The sequence below is a fragment of the Chelonoidis abingdonii genome, chromosome 9, assembly GCF_003597395.2.
Source record: "Chelonoidis abingdonii isolate Lonesome George chromosome 9, CheloAbing_2.0, whole genome shotgun sequence".
Taxonomy (NCBI): domain Eukaryota; kingdom Metazoa; phylum Chordata; order Testudines; family Testudinidae; genus Chelonoidis; species Chelonoidis abingdonii.
In genome coordinates, this window is record NC_133777.1 from 56,709,646 (window position 1) to 56,735,535 (window position 25,890).

At 38.6% G+C, this 25,890-nt stretch overlaps 1 protein-coding gene across 5 annotated transcripts in view; it reads right to left on the reverse strand.

Annotated features, from left to right (window-relative positions):
• Positions 1–25,633, reverse strand: part of TJP1 (tight junction protein 1) — a 308,887-nt gene extending 283,254 nt beyond the window's left edge. For all 5 annotated transcript variants that reach the window (XM_032779749.2, XM_032779728.2, XM_032779720.2 and 2 more), the window contains exons 1-2: positions 25,456–25,633; positions 14,537–14,669 (exon numbers count right to left, since the gene is read on the reverse strand). In XM_032779749.2, coding sequence (XP_032635640.2) covers positions 14,537–14,669; positions 25,456–25,622 — 300 coding nt within the window. In that variant the 5' untranslated portion in view covers positions 25,623–25,633. The remainder of the gene's footprint in view (positions 1–14,536; positions 14,670–25,455) is intronic.
• Between the last annotated feature and the right edge of the window lie 257 nt (positions 25,634–25,890).

Below are 25,890 nucleotides of genomic sequence, written 5' to 3' on the forward strand. Positions count from 1 at the left end.
CGGTGGGCTCATAAAGATGGGCTCATATAGTTTGGCCAGCAGGTAAAGAAGCATTTCCAAATGTTGCTGGAGATTTTAAGAGGTGGGTGGACTTCCAGTCACTGTGACCACTGGGCAGTATAGTTAAAAAATTCAATCAGAGCAATCAATGTTGAGGGGGCAGTGGCATTACAGGATTGTTCCTGGAGGACTGTTTGTACTGGTATAGGTAAAACAGCATCCACATAAGCACGATAGCATTGGAAGAGTGTCAGTAGAATACCCACGTTGCTTGGGGAGGTGGTTTAACTTGACTAGCAGAAGTTCAGGATATTGTTGGCAGGGCTCAAAATAGTATGGACATAAGTCAGGCTGCGCTGATTGAAGGTAAGTTTTATCAATAAAACTTTGTGGCACAGACCAGGCCTATATATGTGCCTGGGTAGTCGGATTGTATCACCCAATCTTCAATATACCTGATGAGGTTTAAAGAGGTACTGTGTAGTTAATTAGGACCTCATCCTATCTTATCTCCCCCTACGTATGGAACTGTGGAGAAAGTCTTCAGCAGTGTGATGAAATAAATATAATCCAGCCCCATGAGAGCAGAAAGGAAGAATCCCGTTTTGAGGGTATTTGATAGTCATTTAGCTAGAGTATCATATCTCCATCAGGATAACTAGTACCATTCATCTTTATGGAATACTTTGATTAATATTTCTTTTTTATACTTTAAGGAACTAGCCTCAAAGGTCTTTTTCATGAAGACTAATTGCATTTCAAGATCTAGCCATTTTGCTTTCCATGTTTTTTATCGTGTTCTTTGATTAAATACCTCTTTGGGCTTATCAAATATAAATTGTATCAGACTTCACCATTTGTAGACATTCTATCAGCATGGTTTCCAAAAAAACCTATGTATGTTTCTCTGGTTTTTGGAAGAAGGTTAAAAACGTCCAAAAAGGACTCTCTGTTGAGCTGTCAGTCTGATATAGGGGTTGCTGGGTCAGAATATCAGTAAATAGAGATTGTATAATGCCAAAACTTGGGGAAGACTGTCCACTAAAAAGCCCAGAAAACACTTAGCAAAGGAAATAGCAGGTATATCTTTTCACAAAATTTATTACACTAATTTCTTTCACTTGGGTGCATGGGAATAATTTAAGACCCAACCCTATTCTTCTATCCACCAACTCCAAATTCCCCATGCTGCACAACCTCCCCTTGCCTAAGGAGGGCTCGATGCATTTTTTCCAAAGCTCATCAACACTGCTGAGTGTTGACCAGGGGACCATGTGAAATGCTGCAGATTGACACACATTCATCTTCTCTAGAAAGTCAAAAAATGTTCAGATTTCTTGACTGAAAAATAATTTATTTTCCTACAAAAATGTCTTTAAAAAAATCAGCTCTATTTTCCTTTTCTTCTCTTTTGCTCTGGGGCTGAATGCTCTACCATTTTACAGATGCTTCTTTCTTTTTTACTCACACATAATTAACAGATTTCTGTGGACTGGCCTATGTTAACTCACTGAGAGACATATTTCAGGCCAGAAACATCTAGCCAGTGTTCACAAGCAGACAACTCACATGCGTTTTTATACTACAAAGTAGTATTAAGGGAACCTTTTAATTAATCTCTCATGAGTTCTGATTTCCAAGAACTAAAGGGGTGGTTCCAGTATGGCCAAAATAGTTCTCAGAAGGGAATGCCAAATAGAATATTAAGACAGGCATACTACTAGAATTTTCAATGGATAAAATCTAGTGAAGTATTTGAAAACCCACTCATACTGACACTTTCTTTTGCTATTTTTAAACACAAGGCTGTGAGCCTACACCAGGAATTGCCCCTCCCATTGTTTCCTCATATATAAAACAGTCCATCTTTTTTAACACAATGGTGGAAGAAAATAAAATAACCTACCAGTAGAAGAAAAATATAACCATTCTGCAAAGCAAATTAAAACTATGATCCAGTTTCTGGCATGAGATATACTTAGGTTTTGGCTCAAAAACAGAATAAATTTACACACATTTAATTATAAACTCCTCTAGGAGTACAGCAGGTACCATGAAGGTTCCAACCTGGTTTATGCATCTAAGCAGTATCCCAATACAAATAAAAAGTGTAGGGAAAAATCTGCTTTCAAGAGTAGAAGAAACTGAAATTGTGGCATTGCATTTCTTTATACATTGGTCAAGAAACCTCATTTTTCAAAGTAAAAATACTAGATTAGTAAGACTAACAGAAACTGAAGAATAACAGATAAAGCACTAGTTTTCAAGATGCTTATATTTAAGTGAAGGAGAAGTGTGTGTCCATTTTTTTACTGTGAGTGGCTATTCTAGAATTAAAATATTTGAGGCTAGACCCTCAGCTGCATGAGGCAGGGAAACAGTGGTGGCTCTCCATCTTCTGTTTCTCTTGGTCATGGGGCTAGCCAAGGGATGAACCAATCCCCACCATACATCAAAGTAGCCACAGGGTGTGGTCCCAGCTTTATGCCACCAGAAGAATCCCCTGTGTCTTTAGGATTTCCGTTTATCTTAGGGTCAGCTTTGAGTCCCCTTTACATTGTTGAACTGGTGCAAAGGAATCTCAGCCAGAACCAGGAATCTGATCCTTTGATTCAAATATTTCAAATTATAATGAAAGAGAGGCACATTTTTCTCTAGCTGATGGCTCTGGCTAATTATCTTTCTGCTCTGCTACTTTATAAAGACTGATCATCTCAGACCGAAACACGAGGGCTTCCACAAAATGCTCTCATTGAGGCTATGCTTAAACTCCATGCACCCAGATATGCATGTGTTCCCACAGCAAAGGGATGAATGCCTGGAGAGTCTATTCATTTTTTTTTCATTCAATTATATCATCACCTAGCAAACTTAAGGGAAAATCTCTGGAAATGTTAATACTTAGTTCTTCAAAATATAGGGTGAAATCCACACACAAGGCCTACAAACCTATTAAATCCCATTTAAACTCCCAAGGATAAGGTTAAAATGGGACTTAAGTGCTCAGCCTTTGTGCTGGTCTTTAGCATACAGGTAAATTCTGCTCATGGTGACTGTACCCAGTGTTCAATTTGTGTAATCTGAAGTGAGGGTGAAGACCCTGTGGAGAAACTTGTTATAACCTCCTACTAAACAAAACAAACACACACACAAATATTTGGCACAATCTGGTGTACTCCAAAGGAAAAAAAAATGCTCTTCAAAGTATTTTAATTAGCCTCAGAACTAAGTAATTGCTATCAGAGTAATTTAGCAGTGACCAGAAGCAGAGTGCATGACCTAAAAGACAGGGAAATCACTCCAATCCTGCATTCAAATGGTGATGAAATTTTAACAGGCTCTTATTAACATCCTTGTAACAAAGCTATTCCAATTGTACCTTGTAAAATAGTGATAAATTTAAAAAAGGCCCTAAATTAAATAACTGTTTCTAAATATAAACTGTAAGGTCCTCAAAGAAAGTTCCATGTCTTCTTGTGTGTTTGTACAGCACTTAGCTTGTGGTCTCAGTTTAAGAGAGAGTGAATGTGTGTAGATAAGGATGTAAATATTGCAAGTGAAGTAATACTGTAAGCTAGAAGGCTATACGATCACATGAAAGGGATCTGATATTATATAATATAAAGAGAAAATACATGACGGTCTAGATCTTTTTTGACATTTTTCTTCATGAGCAAGGAGAAAGTCAGTCACAATTTGAAACTTAGCAAATTAAATTAGTTCTTCATTTCTGGTTCATGTCCTCAGATTAAACTTCAGTTTCACACAGTGAGCATGGAGTTTGAGACCTAATAGTCTGCCTCAATATTTAAATATGACTGTAATAAAACTTGGGATATTTTTCAATCAAAAGGCAACATGGGAGAAGTGAAGAATATTGAAAATATTCTCCTCTTTCCCATCAGTGCTGAAAGACAGATACCTTGGAACAGAGGTCAGTAATATTTTGCCCTTTCAGTCAAACTGGCAAAAAGAACTGATGTGCCAGACAAAGCATATTTTATATTTCAAAGCTGCTCCAGCAATATCAGTATAAGAGAATTAAGTGATTTACACACACACACACAAATTTAATGCTACTAATTGCATGTGTTAAATAGTAGCAATAATAAATATTGTCTTTGAAACAGTTTTTCCATTTAATGGACTAGTCAAATATGAAAAAAGCTTTAAAATATTTTTATTTTGCATAATGTAAAATGTGCTAATGATTGGTAAGAATTATAGTTAGATGGGAGAGATTCACCTTAGTTATCTTAGATAACCAGAGTACATCAAAATTGCTTTATCATAGGGGACTGATGCAAAATAAATCTGGATATCAGTAGATGAAAACATCATCCTACTGAATTATTTCACTTGCAGCAAATGTCTTGCTGTACTGTACTATAATGTTGTGAAGTATGTATGAGCTACTACAGAGGGTCTAATTCTCAGAAACAGCTGCATAATGACTACACTGCCATGAACAATAACAAATTAAGGGCATCTACAGGAGTCCATCTGGGGTAGTGAGTATTCCCTTCCTCTTATACAAAGGCAAGACTAAAATAATTGCAGGACTTTTAAAAATGTCATTCCTCTTACGCCTTAGACCTGGGAAAAGGCTGAAAAGGATTTAATTTATATTCTAATTCATGCATTCTGAATGATTTCATAGATATGTACATGTGTGAATTATTTTTTCTTGATGTAGTTATAATTTTAAAGTACCTAAAAAACTGAACTGTTCAAGTTAAAAATTAAACCAAACTAAACAAAATTTATCACCCCATAAGCCATTTTATCTAAAGCTTTAACAGAAGAAAAAGTATTAGCTACAGAAAAATATAATAAAGATTGCAATAAATCCATGTTTTTCAATACAGTCCAGAAAACCGTACAGCATATTATGCAGTGAGCTAGTTAACAGCACAGTCTGCTTCTTGAATTATTTTATTTCTTCACTGCTGATTTTATTTACAACTGTAATAACAGCAATGATTTTGGGATAATAAAATTTTCAAACAAGGGAGTGATTTTTCAGTGATTTATCGTAAATTAAAAAAACTGAACAGAGAGATTAGAATAGTGACATAAGGCTGTCATCATATGCTTCTATGAAAGTTAATAAGAAGCAAGACCTAAAACTCCTCAAAGCATCACTACACATAATAAAGAGAGTGAAATTCATAATATAGGCAGCAACAAAGCGCAAGACATCCATCCACCCCCACAACACAGCATTCTGGGTTAATCTTCTGGTTTTGACCACAGCAGTACAGTCAGCATAGGCAGCGGCATGAGGAATTAACAGCTCTTCCATCTTCTCTATATGAGATCTTACAGTAAAAGTAGGCTTGGCAGAATTTGATTTTTTTAAATAATGTTGACAAATAATATTAATGTTTATTTTAAGCATTTTGTCAATTTTATCACTTTAAATTTACACAGTTGTGGGACATTATAGGGGGGTCAGACAATAGAGAGAGTCAGATTCAAAAAAGTTAAAGATTTTTAACTGTTAAAATACAAATTGCCAATATTACATCAAAATATACAAATTAAATATCCTTAAATCAAACTAAGTTCTCAAGCAACATGTTTCTTACTTTGCCTAAAAGACAAAAGTGGAACTGTACTTTGTCCATAAGCTAAAATTTCACTGATTACATCTTTAAAAAAAGACAAAACCCTCAATCTCCCTCCCCAAATCCACCCACCAACATCCTCTGATTTCCTGTTCCTAAAGTAGATTATCCGCAACATAGCAAATGCATTCAGCACCACTGTGTTTACTAGAGAACTAAAACGTAAAATAATTAAAACAGTATGTGATCATCATATGCAATTGTGATGCTGTCTAAACAGGTTACCAGCTCTGTTGTCATGACATCACCTCATTCACCTGATGTAAAATTACAAATATTTCTTACAGTAACATTTATCAATTATACAATTATTTAAAATACAACACAATTCAGAATGCATTTGCAATGAATTACAAAGAGCAAATGACGGTTAGTTATGTGTACTACCTATTAATAATACTCACTATTGAAAATGCAAGAATCAATTAAGCAGTCCTAGTGTATTTAGATCTCTATGAAGGCACTTAAGCACAATCTTAACTTTAAGCAAATTGATTTAAGCATGTGTTTAAAGTTAAGTACATGCTTAAATGATTTGCTGAATTGGGATCTTGATGCTTAAATAATCAAAACCTTTTCTTTTCTTCCTAGCTTTTTAAAATACTATAACACAACCTCTAACCAGGTGATGTAACATGACTCCCACGTTCTATTAATTCAATAGTAATCAACTACGTACAAGATTTTCAATACTGCTAATGCCAATAGTATAATTAAAATATACCGCATATTACCAATAATCTTATTTCTGTAATTGCATGAATCATAAAACAACCAGAGCATAAACATACCAACAGATCACAATCTCCTAATTAAATCAGACTCATGATGAGTAACAGATGGTGCTGAAAATAAATCACTTACATTTATATCATTCACAAAAAAGCATATTAGTATGTCAGTATTCAAATGAGAATAAAAATTCTTTAGCTCTCCAGTACTAATGACTGAAGAACCATACAGTACAGTGCAGAACCACTTATATCAGTAGCAGAACTCCTATTGACTTCAGTAAATTCAGGACTCTGTCCACGATGGCCCCAAATCTCAGGGCCTTGAGGACCTCCAACTTCAATAGCTTCTGGAGATGCTTGTTACCGCTCAGGATTTAGGCAATTGTTTGTGAAACAAATATCCAAAAGCTATCCTCTTCAATATAACTTTTCACTATAAACAGGTAATTGTATTAGCAGGATTTTTTAAAGGTGCCTGACTTCCATTAGTTGAACACCCAACTCCCTTATGCTCGGTTGGAAATTTAAGCCATTTTTTTCCGTTATGTAACAGATATGATGGTATATCTGAATCAGAACATAACTGCTGAATACAATTAGTGCAAATGCTATTACTTGTCTTATGTCAATTGATTATGAACTTGCCATAATTTTTAAAATGCAAAAATATGGCAAAAGAAAACAATGTAAAGCTTTAATACAGTAAATTTATATTTTTTTTATACAGCTTTGTGACAGAGCATACTAGACCCTTTGAGGCCCCCTGCTGGAGGGTTTGTGGCCCTGACACACCCTGCCTCAGAAAAGGGAAGTGGAGAGAGTTGTCCAAGGAGAGTGGGACACAGCCAATCAGGGCCCAGCAGGTCACTATAAGACGAGCTCCAGGGCCAGAGTAGGATCAGTTTCTTGCTGGAGCTGGAAGAGTGTGGATGGTGTGTGGCTGGCTAAGGGAGCAGCAGGGCAGGGCAGGGCGGGGCAGGACAGGACAGGACAGGACAATGCTGCCAGAAGCCAGGGAGAGTGAGCAGGAGCCTGAGCTGGTTGCTGGGACTCCATCAGGACATGGCCCTGAGGAAGGGTGAAAAGAGCATGGGGAAGTGGCTCAAGGAATTAGAGTAGTGGTGCTACTTAGTTAAAGGGACACAGCGGAAAGATGCTATCTACAGGGTCTCTGGGCTGGGCCCTGGAGTAGTGGGTGGCCCTGAGTCCCCCTCCCAGTCCCAATAGCCACTGGGGGAAGTGTCTTGGACATTGAGGCACCCCAGAGTGAGAACTGAACTGCAGTGGCCCAGCTGGAGAGCTGTGACCGGAAAGGCCCTAAGAGAGTGAAGATATTATCTCCAGGGAGGAAGTCCTGGGGCACTGCTCTATCCTGGAGCAGGGACAACTTGAGGGAGACGTTACAGATGGCAATGAGAAAAACCTCTTTTGGACTTGAACCCCAGAAAGCCTTTTGCTTTTCTCTCTCTGACAGTGTGTGACTTGGCCAGAGGGCTGAGAGAGTGAGTGTGCAGGCACACACACTCCCCCCTAGGGGGGGTGTTTGTGAGAGTTGAGTGTGCCCTGTTACACTAAGTGGGGATTTGGGACTGACCCCTGAAACAAGGGGAGAATGGAGGCATTGGTAAGGCTGCTTGCCCAGCATCAGCACAGATCTATTGAAACTCAGAGGGCACTAGTTGAAGCACAACATGAAGTGTAGCAGGCTGCTCAGCAACAGCAGGCTGCACTCCTGGAGGTGCTTCAGCTCAAGCAACACAAGGAGCAGCAATTCCAGGAGTCACTGTTGCAGCAACTAACTAGTTCAGGCTCCTCAAACCAGTTGAACTCTGGGTCCAGATACCACTGGCCAGACTGGGGCCACATCATGATCCAGAAACCTACTTAGTCACCTTTGAGCAGGTAGGCACAACTGCTACTTGGGATAAAGACACCTGGGCCACTCACCTGTCCCCGGTGCTGTCCAGGGAAGCTCCGGTGGCTTACTGGGCTCTAGAAGATGAAGAGGTGAGAGATTATCAGACAGTGAAGGCTGCCATACTCGATCACCTGGATCCCCAGAAACCTACTGGTGAAGGTTCTGCTCAGAGTTTTTTGCCTCAGGGGCTTGCCGCCAGGCCATAGCTCTATGCCTTGAAACTGGGCCACCCGATGGCTACGCCCTGCAGTCCACACGACTGTGGCGCTCATAGATGCAGTAGTCTTGGAGCAGTACCGAGATATATTGCCAATGTAAATTCAAACTTGGACTTGGTGGCATAAGCCCCGACTTACTTGCTCACTACCTGGTCTGACAAAAATACCCCACCAAGATCTGACAACTGGCAGGTCCAGGGTTCAGAGGACCCAAGCTGTTGCCAAAGGGAGCACCCAAGAGACCCAAACTGACCCAGGAGGAAAGTCCCTCTGGATTCAGGCCTGGAGCACTGCTCATGATTAGAGCTCCATATCTGTCATGATTAAGCCTCCATGACTTCTGCAGGGGCCAGGGTGGCTGACCCCACAGCCGCCTAAGCAGCTGGCTCCAGGGCCAGCTGTTCAGGTGGCCATCAGGACAGCCACACTAGCTGCTGCTAGAGTGGCCATGGGGACAACCACAGCAGCTGCTGCTCCGGCGGCCCCAGGCAGCAGTCCCTGGCCAGAGCAGCCGTGGTCCATGGCCCTGGGCAACTGGTGCCACTGGCCCCAAGCGGTCCCCCACAAGTAGGACCCACCCCAATTCCTCTCCCCCAGCAGTGCCCTCCTGACCCTCCAGTGCCCCCCTGCCCCCAGATTTAATCACAGGTATTTTTAGTAAAAGTCATGGACAGGTTACAAGCTGTGAATTATTGTTTATTGCCCATGACCTGTCCATGACTTATTTACTAAAAATCCTGCTACTAAATCATAGCCTTAGTCTTGATGGGTGCCTGCCCTCCCATCCTAGAGCTGCACCCCAGAAGCCCTGAAGAGAAGGGGTCAACCAGACCCTATTCGAGGCTTATTGGTATGCTTTTGCTATGGGAGGCCAGGACACTTCAGCTCGTCCTGTCCCATCATGGAATGACTTTCTTTGACTGTAGGGTCACAGAACCATGTAGCAGCTCTGAGCCCAGGCTCAACCAGCAGCATAAGGCCTATGTGGCCCAAGTCACCGGCAAAGGGTGTACCATGCCCAGCTGGCAGACTTAGGGTACTCCCAACCCTGGTTTGAGAGTCCCCGCTCAGCCTTAGCAACCTCCAATATAACTGCCCCTTCAAGGTGACATATGTGCATGGGGATGTCCACTCCTACCCCACAGCTCGGGTACAACTGAAAGTGGGAGAGCATGAAGCAAAAATTCAGGCTGGCATGACAGAACACCCTAGATTATAATTGGGAGAAACTAGCAGCAGTTCCCCCGTTTCCTCCTTCCCCAATCAGGTGGTCTTACTCCAGCTGAAACAATACCCCAACAGCTAGATAAGACATTTCTAGTACTGAAATTTGACCTTTTGGAGGAGTCTGCCCAAATCTAGAGGATTAGTAAGTTTTGAAGGTAACACTGAGAAGAAGGGAGGACCTGGTTACAGACCCATTTGGCCAGGGAGACTGAACCAGGGGATTCAGTCTCGGCAGATGGATGATGCCCAATCAGAAGTGGGAGAAGTGCTTTCAGATCTGGGGACCCTCTCCAGGAGGTTCAGCCTCCTGACATAGTCCATTTAACCCAGATCTATGATCACATATGTGAGTAAAAGGAAGACGACACCTTAAGTGAGTCCTATGCCTGGATAGCAGTGATAGATGGAAAGGCTACTCAGGAAGCCCAAGCTGCCCAATTTCCCCATTTTGAACTAGAGAATGATATGCTTTATCAAGTTGACCTTGACTCAAGAACTTCAACAGAAGTATCAAGGATTTTCCCTAATTTACTGTGAAGAGGAAAGGTTTCAATTCATTTCTCTTTCCCATGCACATCTGACACTTGAAATTCTTGCCCTTTTCAGAATGAAACCAGCCTGCAGTTTTGAGAGTGGAGTGGGAAGGCTGAAAAAAATTAATTTGCCTTCACAATTTTGTTGTTTTGCACATCTGTAACATTTCTAAGCTGCAGGTAGATGCCCAGCTAGAGACATGCAGCACAGGATTTGTACTCTGATATGTGCCATCGAAGCTGTACATTTCAAGGGTTGTCTATCATCCAGAGAAGGACAACATCTTCTAGAGAAGAACTGGAGGGTGAAGGCTAACCTGGATAGGCTGAAGGCAGCAGTGCTGGGAAGGGATACAAAAAAGGAAAGAGATATGAAACGTTGCTGATGGATTTTGTCCTTTACAGGAGTTGCTTTCTTTATCCCTATATCCGAGAACTGCAAAAATCTTGCCCTGTTTCATTGTCCTGTTTGCTGCCTCTGCCAGAATGAGATGAGGTATGATTAGCTATCGCAACCCACTTGCCCACATACAGACACCATAGATATCACTAGAGAGAAAACACAGGGCCCAGGCTTCCAGAAACTACAGACTTACAGCCAGTTGAAATAGAGGAGAATTTCTGTTATCTGGAATTAATAGTACTCAGATTTTCACCATTTGTGGACCAGCTACGGATGGCAACATAGACACAAACACTAATTTTCGGAGAAACCATTCAGTTTGACAAAGCTTTCCTCAACCATCTGGGTTTTACGGTAATCTCATACAACAACAAGCTGCCAACTTGTTGTGACTATGACCGACACACATAAAGACCTCATATTAGTCATCAATATACCACCTACCTGTAGTACCATGGCTAGAAGTCAGGATCATTAGCACCCCAAAGACAGGCCTTTGTCAGCGAAGCTAAAGCAAAATCTTGACAGCACCTGTTCCTTTCAGATCACCCTCTACAGAGGTACAGGGCTCCCAGATCAAGAAGCAGGAGCGAAGTTACTCTTTAGCCACTAGTGCAGCTTCAAGACTGCATGAGCCTCCACTCTGCTTGTTCCCTGAACTCCCCTTTGAGAGACACGGGAGAAATCTATGATTATACACATATACCAGCCTACCCCAAGCCCACCACCATCCCTCTCTGCAGTAGCTAGGCAAAGGGCCCCATGCAGCTGGATGCACATTCCTCCCATGGGATCCCAGTAATCTGTCTCCCCCTGTGCCTCAGAACCAGTGCAGTTCTACTGTGGGCACAGCTCTTCATGCCTGTAGCAGAGGAGGCTTTATCCCTCCAAAGCATTTAACAATCATTAGATGAGACTGATTAATCAATCATATAGGATCTTCTTGGGAATTGTAAGAGCATTCTCAGAGATGGGGAGCAGAACATTTCCAAAAGGACTCCTTTTGGATTTCTATGAAGTTATTTCCTATCAGAAATGCTACTTGTTTCACTTTGAAACTTTTTTCACCATCAGCATTATTGATGTGCGTCCTTCTTCCTTGTATAATAATGCAATCATCTAACAAACTATTAGTAATTAATGTAAATAACCTCTTAGATGGTATCAGCATATATAACAGTTACTACCTTTTGATGTGAAGTTTTTCATCTTTGTTCTGCATAATCTGGATTTATTATAAGCACAAAAGTTACGAAGAATGAGTTTTGAATAGTCTTCCTTTTCCCTCATATAAAAGCATTTTTTTTTCTAGTCCATCTTTTCTCTTCAAGATTAGTCTCTGTGACAGTCTCTCAGACTGCTGCTAAAAAGAGAGCTATCTATATAACTGGAGAGGAAAGTCAAGTGCTTTTAGAGGAGAAAAAGAATATTTGCATTTTAAACTATACATTTCACAACTAATTTCAACATGTCACTAGAGTAGGGGTGGAAGGCTTATACATTAGCAGCATCACTCAGACATTTTTCTCTGTACTTTATTTTTCTATTACATTTAAAGACAATGAGAATCTCAAATCCCTGTGCAAAATTTTAATAGTATGTCAGTAAGATTCTTAGTCCACAGCAGCAGGGAAATACAGAGTAAAATTCTGAGCTCATCTTTGTGCTTATTTCCAGTGGTATCATTCTCTAACAGGACCTCAGAATACCTAGTAATCTTTCATACCGGGTCATAATTATTTATATGTAGACATAATGAGATAATTTGAGTTTTGTAAATGTGCATTCTGTTTACTTTTACACAGTGATTTCTTTATTTCTGTTTAAAATATTCCTATAAAACACAAGTAAACAACTCATATGCACACAGACTTAGGCAGCTGTGAAACCTATATTATTAGCCTATTAATCTGCATTAACTCATAATTCATTTCAGGAGTTACTGAAATTTAATGTAGTATTAAAATAGGTGCATTTTATTTTGGTCTTACTTAAAACATCTGAAAAAATGTATGTACATAGAGGCATTTACGTATAATGAGCTTGATATAGAAGGAAAAACTGTCCATCTTCATGGACCATATTAGCCCCAGGAGGCTATGGGCAGTGGCAGCTCACTGGGAAGACCTGTCCTGAAGGGAGGCCAAGAAAGCAAGCATGGAAAAAGTGCAGCTCTGCAGTAAAATGCTGTAGAGTTGCTTGTGGCAAGATAGCCAATGTATAGTAAATAAGTTCCCCTTGCCAAAGTTTTTTTGCTAGGATGACAGAATATTCAAGAGAATGTGTAATAAACTTCTTATGTGCCCCTAGGGGCGGAGGCAGACTTAAATAACAATCTTCAAAAAGGAGGGCATAAATTGAGACCTGTAAATTAAAAACTACTGTGTAGATTAAATATTTAATTTTGCTACTAAATATCCTGCATTAAGAGTTAAGCCAGTTATGGACTCAAGGACCATTTAAGAGTAAGGTCCAAGATTCCCCTTCACCTCTAGTTCCACTATTCCAGCAAGTGACCAAGAATTTAAATGAATTGATTTAGTTTAATTGAAATCACAGGATGTCCTAAAAGTTACAAATCCAGGATCTATTACACCACAAAGTATGGAGAGAGTGAGTGAGCTCCAAAGTCAAGGATCTCTCAGAAGGAAACACTGCCATCAGCAAGTCATTACCAGGTAGCTGTTAACTCAACTGCTATGGCTAGTCACAACAACAGCATCACAAACAGAAGAGTTCTAGCCTGAACAAAACCATTTAGGGCTTTATAGATCAAACCCAACTTTGTAACTGCAGTAGCTTAATGTGGAGGTGGCAAGAGTCTAGTATCACAAGATCAGTGTCTGCCATTCTTCTCAGATGAGAAACCAATCTTCTGCTAGCTGAAGTTGGAAGAAGACATACTGACACTTATCGCCAAGTCCAGGAGCACTAATGACTCCAAAAGTCCCCGTGCCCCATAAGTGAAGACCCCCTCCCCCGAAATCAGGCTAACCACAGATCATAACATCTTCAAAGCAAAATGCAAGAGCCATCCCTTTTCAAAAGCCTTCCCTAAAATACGTACATGTATGAGCTATACTTCACTGAAGAGCATTCCAAAATATTCCAATACTTTATCAACATACATTCATGAAAAAAAACAAAAAGCCCACTCATTTCAATATCCCTACTCAAGTCTATTAAAACCACAAAGATATTAAATTTGCTGAAGCTATATTTTCACAATCAGAAGATCTGATACTCCAGACAAGAAGAACCAAATAGTATAACAGTACTGTTTAATTAAAATAGAAGTTATCTGTTCTCTTTCTATATTAGATGTTATATACAGATGTACACATTTTAAAAATATTTCTTTTCTCTAGAACTATATAGTATTCATACACTACGGACACTATTAAGTAACTTCTGTTGAAATCATATGCTTTTCTTATGAGTACAATCTCCCAACTCTAAGTACGAAAATGCAATTCTAAAACATCTTGCATTTTTGCCTGTTTGGAAATATGATAATAATCATGTAGGTGTATGTGTGCCAACATTACTTTGCCTCCACTTCCACACATGTGTAATCTTTTGGGAAACAACGATAAAGTTTGACATTTTAATTTGTAATACTTATGATTTCTCAAAAAATCAAATGTAATTGTTGATCACTAATTATACGAGCAACACCCGTGCAGCTAAAACCCTCGAGCACAGGGTTTGGCTTGTAACATCCCTAAGTTTTAATATAATATCCTGTTGAATTTTGACAAATATGTCAAATCTACTAAACCAAAAAAGGACAGACCTTAACCATCCTCCTCATCGATAGCAAGGGTTTTCAGAAACTTCAGCTAGGAAAATGCAATGGATATATATACTTACATTGAACTCACAGAAATCAATGCTATCAAGACTTTTGCTTCTATGTATTCTTCCTTTTATTCTTCTTAAAGAAGGTTTTCCTTGACTCACACTACATGTAGCACCATTCGGATTTTCAGATGATGGAGTTACCCTGTCAAATAAAAACAATTATGTATAAGATTTTGAGAAATCTCAAACACTTGTTTAAAAGAAGACAGATTGTAAGACACAAACAGTGTAAATCTAAACAAGTGATGAGTCTTACTAGAAAACCAAGTTTTCACCCAATAAGCACCATACACATTGTCAATCCTAAACAATAATTAAAGCTTTTAGATGTTAACATAATGGGTGCCATAGAAATACTTATAATAAATAGAATAATACCTTTTATTAAACGCTGTCAGAACAATAAAATGGAACTTAATAGAATTTATTTTTCTGACAGTTTTGAGGAAAATTCAACCCTCTGATACAAGGTTATGGCTCCCAGTGACTTTGACAGATTACCACTCATAAGCGTTCATGCCATTGCCTTTCTAATCTTTTCCATTTTGTGAATTTTAATGACTCTGCCACTACTAATGGATTTTGAAATTAATGGGATCTATTAGATTATAAAGATAATAGATTAGGGAAATACACTTGAGCTACACTTACAAAGTCAATTCACATGCAGGTAATCTAAACTGAATCTGCAATTGCAGTACAATACTATGAATAAGTGATTCATATTTCAAGTTACCTGTTGGGAGCTGTTAATGACTTTAAACTAACCTGCTTAACGTTAACCAAATGTGTTAAATCCCGTGTGAGGTCAAATTTTGAAATGTGAGGTATGCCACTAGTCAACCTGACAAAGTTTTGGAAAAGGACATTAAAAGACAATCAGAAATGGACCAAAAAGGAAGAGAGCACTTTAATAACTAGGATAATCAGTGACCAGGTGAGTTAGGTAATATCTTTTATTGGACCAACCTCTGTTGGTGAAAGAGAAAACCTTTTGAGGTACACAGAGCTCTTCAGTCTACAGCATGAACATTCATACGCCTAAACATGTTTTTCCAATTATAGTTATAAACGGCACCTAAGATTAATATAGCTGAAAACATTTTCAGAGTTACTTTGCATTTGACAGCACTTTGGGTAGCCAGTTTGTTGTTTTCCATGTACAGTCAGTTATTAAGATCCCTGTTCAAAAAAGCACGTAAGTGTTTGCTTAACTTTTAGTTTATTTGTTTGGAGTTAGTATATTTATCATGTGATTAAGTGCTTTGCTCATGAGTGGAATTGTGGGGGGAAAGGTCGGAGTTCTTTTTCAAGCTCCGCACATGCGAATCATGCAAATGAAATGCTGCTCACAGTAGATTGTGCTGGTATTCAAAATAAGATTGGCTCCATTGGACTCCTTGAGCTTGGCTCACCCTCAGTGGGGAAAAAATATGCCCATGGGCTCTGCTTGGCTCCTGCTGCTGGGCTTCATCTTGATTAGGGGAAAAAAATCCACACTCCTGCTTAGGACAGAGAGGCATTTGTTTTGTGGGGAAGGAGAAGAAATAATTGCAAACAAAGAAACTGATACGTGAATAGAGATCCTCTAAATTTTCATATCCGTTGCATCATTAAAAAAAACAGTTGTTAATATGACTGCGTTATGTGTAGTTGTTTGGTATCTAGGATTTATTACAGACAGGGTATTGTTACTGCCCTTGAAAATGTATTTTTGATTTTATTTTTTTTGGTATTGTTAGTTGGAAGAGACTGCAGAGCCAAGCTGGAGGCACGTGTGTTTTAGATGAGTTTAGACATTTCTTCCTCAGGCTAAAATAGTTGTAATTTGTTATTGTAAGGGTCACTAATGAATTTTCATGTTCACCTCAAGAAAAGTCAATTTAATGCTGAATACTTTTGTCTTAATTCTCTCTTTCCTTATATCATGTTAAAATATTTTAAGTGAGCGATGTGCACTATTTTGAGATCTAGCTTATATTTTAAAAGCACCCTATGCTAGGCCCCTTTGCTATACATTTAAATTACTATAAATTCTAATTTTTTAAACCCACAGGCTACAGTACCGCCTCATACTGAGCATTTCCTCTGTATTTTTAAAAATCATTCAACCTCAATGAAAGAGCGCATATAAAAATAACAAATTGGTTCAATCAAGGTCATTTTTTTAATCGAGTATTAAAGAAGGATGTGTTGGCTAGGGCTTTCTGGGACATTTGGAAGCCCCTTGTTAAAATTTTGTTGACTGAAAGGGAGGAGCATAATTTTCTGACTCTGATGGAGTCCATTCCCCACTGTATAATGCTAAAGAATCCCTGACAGAGATTTCTTAACTCTGGAGTTTACAAAAATGAATCTGAAAAGTCAGTTTTTACCTCTGGAGATCTCAGATTCGGGCAAGTATTGTTAGAAAGAATCTCTAGGAAAGGATGCCCCTAGGATCCTCACTTCACCCCCTCCCTCTACAGAAAACAAAATAATATTTAATGAAGTAATTAAAAAGCTACTCTCCAGTTAGCAGTAGAAAGGGGGATGCTTTGCATGGTGCATAGCAGTGGGGAAGGGAAGGCAGACTAAGCCATTAATTTCTGCAGAATTTAAGTTATCACTTTTAAAATATGTTTTTGCATTTATGGTTGAGAAGATGACCTTGTAAGTGTGAAACAAATGTATATCAGTCTGGTGTTGTCTTACTGAATCTACAGCAGACAGTTCCATTGCCTTTGCTACTGCTCATAACTTTACCAAGCAGAAACAATAACAGAGTGACTTGTCCATTTCACTGCTGCTATTCAGAATGCTGTGTGGAGCAGTGAAACTCCCAAGAATCAAGTCAGTTCAATATTGTAGCAGAGGCATCCACTAGCATTAGTCACAAAGAAGGAGGACTCAAAAAATGGAGGCTGTAAAGTTGGAGGAGAGAAGCAGATATTCAAAAACCATGAATCTGGCCTCCCAAAAATTCAGAGATATTTTTTAAAAAGTTGAATACTTTTTATTTGCCTTCTGACTTTTGAGTCTTTAGGGTTCACTTGCTTACATTTTCAAACTTTCCTTTGCATTCATGAGGGCTAGTAATGAACTTTTAAAAAAGAAAAAAAAGAAAAAAGGAACACAGACTCTCATTTAATCTTATGATTCCAGCAGCTAACACTTTATGACAATTGCAAAAAGTCACAAGAGTTATAATATAATCATGAGATCTAGCAACTCTGGATAACCCTTTTCTTCTTCCACCTTGTCACAGACAGGAGGCTCTGGCAAAGGAGAAGAAACAGAAAATTCCCAGCAGATAAGGGGATTGAGGTTCCACTTTATCCCATATATCTACTAACCATAGATTTAAACAGAAGATGGCTTACTAAAACAGGGGTTTTGGAGGGCCAGTCATCCTAGTGGTTGGAGCACTTGGCTTTCAGCCTCTTCTTGGTTGAGGAGCCTTAGTCTTCAAGGTAGGAGAGGGGCAGGAGAACCCAGGCCCTCCCTCTCTCACAGCTCCCAGCCGAGGACCCGATGTGCATCAACCCCTGAACAAGGGGAGCCCTCCCAGTAGGGAGTCTAAATCCACTGTCCTGGGCTACTTCCTACGTCTGTCTCTTCAGTTTGGGGAATGGCCCTTCTAGTCCAGTTCACTGGGGGGCTTGCCTCCCATAGTGCCTTCTCATGGATCTTGGGTGGTATCCTGGCACAGTCCCAGGCTCCTTTGGGCAGGGCAGCTGCAAGTTGGTGATGCCAAACCCCGCAATACCTCTGGGCTCCACTCTGGTGCCAGAGGCTCTTATATCTTTTTCATAGTCTGCCTTGGGAAACAGTATGCACTCCCAGGTGGCTGCCTTGGCTAGCAGGCTAGTGACCCTTCCTCTCAGTTAAGGTGGCAGTTAGATCTTGTCTCTCCACCAGTCAGCCCCAAACTAAGCCAGGTTCTCTTCTTTTCTCCCCCCTCCAGACCTGGCATTGGCTGCAAGTATAACAAGGCCCAAAGGCTTTCTTTAACCCATGCAAGTTTCTCTGCTTCATCACAAGTCTCTAGGAGGGTCAGGAGACCCACCCTGGTAGGATTCCCAACAAGCTGCCTCTTTACTGAGGTGGCAGTAGAAGTGAGGGTGATAGCGCATTCCATCTTGACCTAACTTGTGGATGCCTCACATGACTTTCATCTTTCATGTTTATCTGCTTAGATTAAGTGGCGAGTAAATTTTGCAATTCCTATACATGGTACATTTTTTCAGGAACAATATATTGTGGCATCAGAGGTGTCCAGAGGAAAGAGGTGAGACTGCTATCTTAAATAACAATTCTTTAATACAATCAGTGCCTCACAAAGCAGCACCTCTAGAACTGGCTATAGAACACTTTCTTTTTCCCTTTCTATTCTTCTGGCCTTTCTCAAAACACATCCAATTGCAACCCCACTAGTAAGAGGGGGGAAAACTCATTTATAATCTAAACATTTACAGCAAATAAACATAATACAAGTTGATGAGTGGTGTTGCCTCCCCCTTTAGTTATGAAAAAGCACTTTTGTTTCAAACTAGAAAACCAAATAAATTATTTAGTCCCTGTCTTTAAACACATTTATCTCTGGCGTACAGGATTTATCATAAGCTAAAGGGGGAAAATTTGTGTTAAATTTTTGTTTTTGTTAAAAAAATTGTAGTACATTACTGTAATACTGCTAGTTTAAGGGCTCTTGTATTAGGGCCTGAGGAAGAGATTTTCAAAGCAGTCTAGTGGATTTAGAAATATTAGAAATCAAGATTTTCAAAAGTGACAGTGATTTTGGGTGCCCAATTTGAAACATCTTGAACAGGCTTGATTTCCAGACAGACTGTGTGTCTGGTATTTTCTGAAAATCAAGTCCTTTTAATGAGGCTCAGTTTGGGCAAATGAAAAATAAAACAAGTAACTTTTGAAAAACTATGCTGTGTAAATTCTGACTAATATGAAAATCTCAGTTTGAGCCTGCGAACTTTACTTAGCATCCATAATCCTTACTCACAAAAACAGTCTATTTGACTTCGACTTTGACTAGTCCCTGATCAGATATTGTATCTTTGTAAATCCCATTCCTGTTGATCAGAAAATGTATCTTTGTAAATCTACCTAAATTATATTTCTATAAACTAAATAAAGTCAAGTATGCAATATATTTTAGGGATCTTGTTCCATTCATTGACAAATAATCCATCTGTCAAAAGACGATTTAAGACATAACATAACTAGGCAGAATGTATGTTCAAAAAATTATATAAACTATTTATAATGGACGGTATCATAGCTTTCAGAAAAGGCCACAAAATTTAGCAGATTTTCTACATGGTGCCAGAACAATAACAACGTAGATATAGGTTTGATTTGTTGACAATACACAGTAAAAGAATAAACACAGTTATTAAATATTGTACATGAAAGCATCTACATATGCACTAAAACGTGCATTGCTGTTTAATTTCTTGCTTGTGATACAAAGAGTTAAAAAACATTCAGGGTCACAGATAAATTTTGTCTGAAACAACCTGGACTAATTTCAAAATGTGTTCTATTCATGTCAGTTACATTTAATAGTATTTCAAAATTTAACACAATTTCCAAGGCAGCTCTTTTACCTTCTTCCTATTTAACTAGTGTTACAGACTTTTAATGGCCTACTCAAGTTTACTTTCGGTGGGAATGTTATGCAACGTGTGTGACTGGAGTAATTACAGAATTTCAATACAATATTTAAGTACAAATGTAATCTTATAAATACAACTTAAATGTTATTTCTCTTATTGCTGACTACTGTTGTTGCAAACTTCATCACACGTTTGCCATAACACCACATGCATCCTTCAGTAAAGGCTTGATCTTGCCCTGCAAGGTGCTGAACAACTTAAATGTTATTTCTCTTATTGGTGGTTACAGTTCATTCAGAAAAGTATGGAATAAAGATATTTACATTTTCACATTTTGTGTATATTCCTACTGATGCTCTGAAATATTTAAAGCAATATTTAAAGTCACTACAATTAATGTTCAGTTGAAGGTCACACAGTAACTGAATATTTTCACAATAAGCAATACCAGAACAGAAAAAAAATCAGAATTTTAAGCTTATAGGACTTATATCTGTTTTCTGACCATAGTATGAGTACTTGAAAGTTACGTAGCTTGACATCGGAAGCCAAGCTTCCCCACTGCTAAAAAAAAATAGTGATGATGTTAGTAGGACTCAGTGATATCAACAAAAGACAGGAAGAGCTAACATTCATTCTTACTGATCACCCTGGGAAGATTTGAATGCCATTCCATATTGCAGAAATATTTGTTTTTAAATGATTAGTGATAGGGCCAATTTTATTTTCATGAAAAAAGACTAATAACATTTATTAAAGCCAGGCATTGTGCAGACAGCTGCTGCTGTGCAAACTTGCTCACATTCTTGCCATGACACTACATGCATCCTTCAATAAAGACTTGATCTTGCTCTTCAAAATATTGAACATTCTAATACAGCAAAGTGCTTATGCATGTACTTAACTTTAAACATGTGGATAGCTCCCCACTGGCTTCATTTAGACTATTGTGCTTGAAGTTAAGTAGGTGCTTAAGTGCTATGCTGGACTGGGACCAGAATGTTCAGCACTGTGCATGATCAAGCCCTAAATGAATCATTAAGTCCTAGTTATTCATATGTCTTGTTAATAATAGCCCCAAATGGCGGAAATGACCTAGTGGAAGCAGTGTATGTGTAATTTCTTCAATCTGATACATTACATATTTTTCTTTAAACTATGGGTCACCTCAGACAACCACAAAACATGTACAAGAGTCTCATATTTACGCTACTCACATTTGTCTTAATAATTGCCATAATAATCTCGATACAATTGACAGAATCTTATATCTTGTTTTCTGAGCTTTCTGGCAAAGAGTTCATTCCTGCACCATTGAAACTAACAGAAGTTCTAACTCTGATTTAAGTGGGAGCAGGATCAAGACCAAACAAAGAAGATGGAAGATTCTTTTAGAACTCTTACAGACTGTGATTTATTTTTCTCATTCAAATCTTCTCCTGATTTCACATATATTTCTTACAGAAATTGTCTTTCCACTGAAAGGCTTTAAAGTCTAGACATTAAAACCTTACTCCCAGTTTGGTAGGAAATTACATGTGTATTAATTACATGACATCTTCTATTTTACAATACATTTAGCTTGCAGGTATTGGGATTTCAGTAAATATTGACTTTGGCCTACTGTTTTAAGATTCTTACACATCAATAGTTTATTTTTCTTAAGTAATTTAGCAGGTGTGTTAATTCATGCTGCACTCTATCTTAAAAAATGCAACCCAATTATCAGCTGATGTTGACAGTAAAAATCCTGGGTTGTCTTACCAAGGTTAAAGAGACTGACATAATTTTCTGTGTGTGATTACCACATCTCAAATTCTTAGTTCTGTTCTTTAACAGCTGGTATAGCCAAGGTTCAATGTCAAAATAAAGGATTCACAATTCTCCAAACCTACAATCCTGTTTCAAATTTGAAAGCAGTAGTTCTACCAGAAAGTCTTAAAAGTGCACATCTGCAAACATAATTTTAAATGTAATGTAGCAAACAATAGTTTATTTTATAGAAAGTGAATTTCATGCTCATAAAATGTGCCAGCTGACAACTTGGGAAGTGAAGGCCTTTATTCACAAAACAAGTGAAACACAGGCAGCAGCACTGCAAGCTTCCCACACTACCTCAGCTCTGACCTGGACAGAGGGACCTCTCTTAGGAAAGAATTTAGTCACTTTTTAGCGTCTCTGCTAATTACTGCCAAATGTGATGGTAGTTTTGCCACCTGGGAATAAGACTGGGAACATCAGACTCACTTAATATAGCCTATTAAATAGGTATCAGATGGAATCAATTGTTAGTCAATGGTAACACAGATTGGGTTTGAACTGGCATCCTAGAGATGAAAGTTTCTATAGCAGATTACCCATCCCAGGAGATATCCAGCATCCATCTTTTTTGTTTTGATCTTGTAGCTGTGCTTTTTGTGTTTCATGGAACAGGATGTACAATTTTTATGGGGGGGTGAGAAGTGGGAGGAAATTAGAGTGGCAGATGCTCTATAAAGAAATAAACAATTGCTGCTACCTTTTTCATTTTCATTCAGTAGGATTCAGGTGGATTATCTCCATAAACAAAAGATAAATATTTTAAACCTTTTTTATCAAATGATTTATTTTGCTTGCACTTACAGTATGTACTAACATATAAAACAATTTCTCAATCTGCCTGGGCAAAAAAGAATACTGAAATTCTCATTTTTATAAATTTGAAGAATGCTACCATTTGATCATATTAAAAGTATGAACTAATCTGATTTATACATTTTATTTCTGTACATCAGGTTAGAAACTATTGATGATATATGGTAATGGAATGTACCTTTTACTTTGCATTTTTGTAATATATTGCATTGATTTACATAAAAATATATTTCACAAAAACTAAGCTTTATATAATGTATGATTTGAAAAAAAACTAAACTTAAATCACAATAAAATCTTAATTACAGAATACCCCTTAAGCATACCTTTAAATGTAGAGGAAATTACTATTTTACCCACAGAGACATAGCCACAAAGACAATGTCATATGGACCCTACTCAGGCTCCTAATGCAAAGTTGAAACCTTTAGTATCATGTCACCCACTGATAGGGAAATAACAATTTGAAACACTAATCTACGGATGTAAAATATAAGGATTTAAGTAACTGACACAAATTCTTGTATAGAAAAAAGCAACATGTTTTTGTCTGATCCTTTCGCCTAGACCATTAACAACCTAATGCAAATGACATTGGATATATAGCATATTTTTCTTTCAACAAACAAAAGTTTGGTCCTCATTTAGGACCCACTATATTGTCTTACTTGTCCCTTGGAAAGCAGGGAAATTTCACCATAAAGCTAGGAAATATAAGGCTGATCAAATTCTCACTGAAGTAAATGGAAGTATACATTGCTGTATACAGTATGCAATATCAGCAAAGTGAAAAAGAATGACATTGCTGGGAGGCGAGTATAGGTAGTAGCACTTTATGCTTCTGACATAATCAATCCCAAACCACTGTATACAGTACAAAAGTGGGTTTTCTTAGGAAAATCAAAGATAACCACATGAAAGAATATTTTTTCCAAGGAAAATGTTTGATTTTGTGTGTTAAAGTTAACATGAATATGTTTTTGCCAATTTTAATTACTAAAATAATGTTATTTTCTATGAACTTTATAGTAAGGTTCACCATTCATGCTAGAAAGATTATTAGATATACTTCATATAAACCTAAGTGACTTTTTAAAATACCAGAATGTTAAATTAGTTTTCTAAATTTTACATTTTCTTCAATGAAATAAAAAGATAAAACTATGAAACAAATATAGCAAAGTATATTTTGGAAAACAGTTGTTAAAGGAAGCTTGAATCAAGTAAAATGTTAATCTAATGAAGTTGGCCTATCGCTATTTTAGTCTGCTTCCCTGTATTATGTATTTCCTTGACATTGTCTGCTCTGGATAATCATGTGAGAATACGGACAAAATAAAATAATGTCAAGATCCGTAGAAGGTATAAAATATGTGCTGTCACAGGATGCTGTTTGTGAAAACAGTTCATTTTGAAGCTATCTCATTGTTAAACAGTATGTCTTAGCTCTTCTTTCTCAGACATTTTACACTCTTTCACTGTGACCCATGGCCATGGTGATAGGAAACCATAAGAACACTACTGCTCAAGTTTCGTTCTCAATCTTATGAAGATATTTTTTCTTAAGGTGCAAATGCAATTCAAGATTCAGGATGTTTTCCCCAGAAAATTTGGCTTTGCAGTCAGGTAGATTTTCTCCTTAATATAATTTGTTCTGATAATGACATGCATCCTACTGCTTCAATCAGGCTATCGGTGGTCCCTTACAAGACAAAAGAGTAACTGAATATTGCAATGCCATATGCTTCCTGGTGTCCTACTCACCCACATTGCAGTTTTACAGTACTTTATATTTTTCTTAACATATTGTCAGTTCATCTAGAAAATCAGTTTAGCTCACCAGTTAGTAAGCACAAAACCCATTGGAGATGTGTCAAAGAAAAAATAAATATATTTTGAAATTAAAAGTATAATATTACATTTATATATTGAACGTCCCTCTTTGAAATTCACACCTGTCAAGAAAATAGTGGTTTGGCATTTCAAAGTCAGGCTTTATTCATACTACAGCTCAAAGAAACAACTATAAAACAATCAAAGGAAATATACAATCAGACTGCCATGCCTATAATATGCAGTGTTGTTGTAGCCTATAATAGTCCTTCCTTGTAACTACCCTTGCACCTTTCTGAAGGAGCTGCCATTATCTCGTTTTGACAAATGTTTGTTGTTTCTTTCTGAGAACATTTATTATACTGAGAATTACACTTCTGAACCATGGAGAGGCTTACAGTTGGGTGCTTCCTAAAATCAAGACGTTTTAATAAAAGAAAACTGTAGCGGGTAAATGGACAGTTCCTTCAACAAAAGGCTGAACATAATAATTTGTCTTTGATTTTTTTAAAAAAACTATTGGTAAATAATTCGTCATGACCTTTCCATTGTGGTGTTTTCTGTTAAACAAATGGGGCCCCTTTTAAAATTATTTCCTGATTTGTTTTTAAATAGGACCATAACATATGCCACAAAACAACAATAAATGCCCGGCAGTGGTAGGTCCGACATGAGTTCATTCGCCTTGCACAGGATGCACTGTTTATTCATTCCAGCCCAGACCCCAACCCCAGTAAGAAAGCAACGTGTGTGACAAGGTGCAAGGTTCAGCGGGCTCCCCCATCATCCTGCATGCAGCGCCCGGCAGCAACCTGGCTGTCTCCTGCCCATTTTGTGCCTACTCACCACAGCTTCCTCTTTAAGGGCATCAGACTGCCCCTGTTGGAGGCGGTCACCCCTATGGCCATCTGCAAGACAGTCAGGTATTTCTGATACTTCATTTTGCCGTCGCCCCCCCTGTCCCTGCCTCGTCCCCGCCGCCGCCACCGACAGAGTCTCTCCAGCCGCTGCATGCAATCATCAAATTTTTATTTCCAGGCATCTGCCGTCCCTGCGTCGCGCTTCTTCCCCTCCTCCTCCTCCTCCTGCTGTGCTCCCTCTGTCTCTGCCCCCCTAGCTCACGCTTTCCTCCTCCTCCTGCCGCGCTCTATCTCCGTCCCAGCTGACGCTCTCGTCCTCCGCCGCCTCCTGCCGCGCTCACTCTTTCTCTGCCTCCCCCCACAGCTCACACTTGTCTCCTCCTTTTGCTGCCGCGCCTCTCCTGCCCTCCAGCTCTCGCGC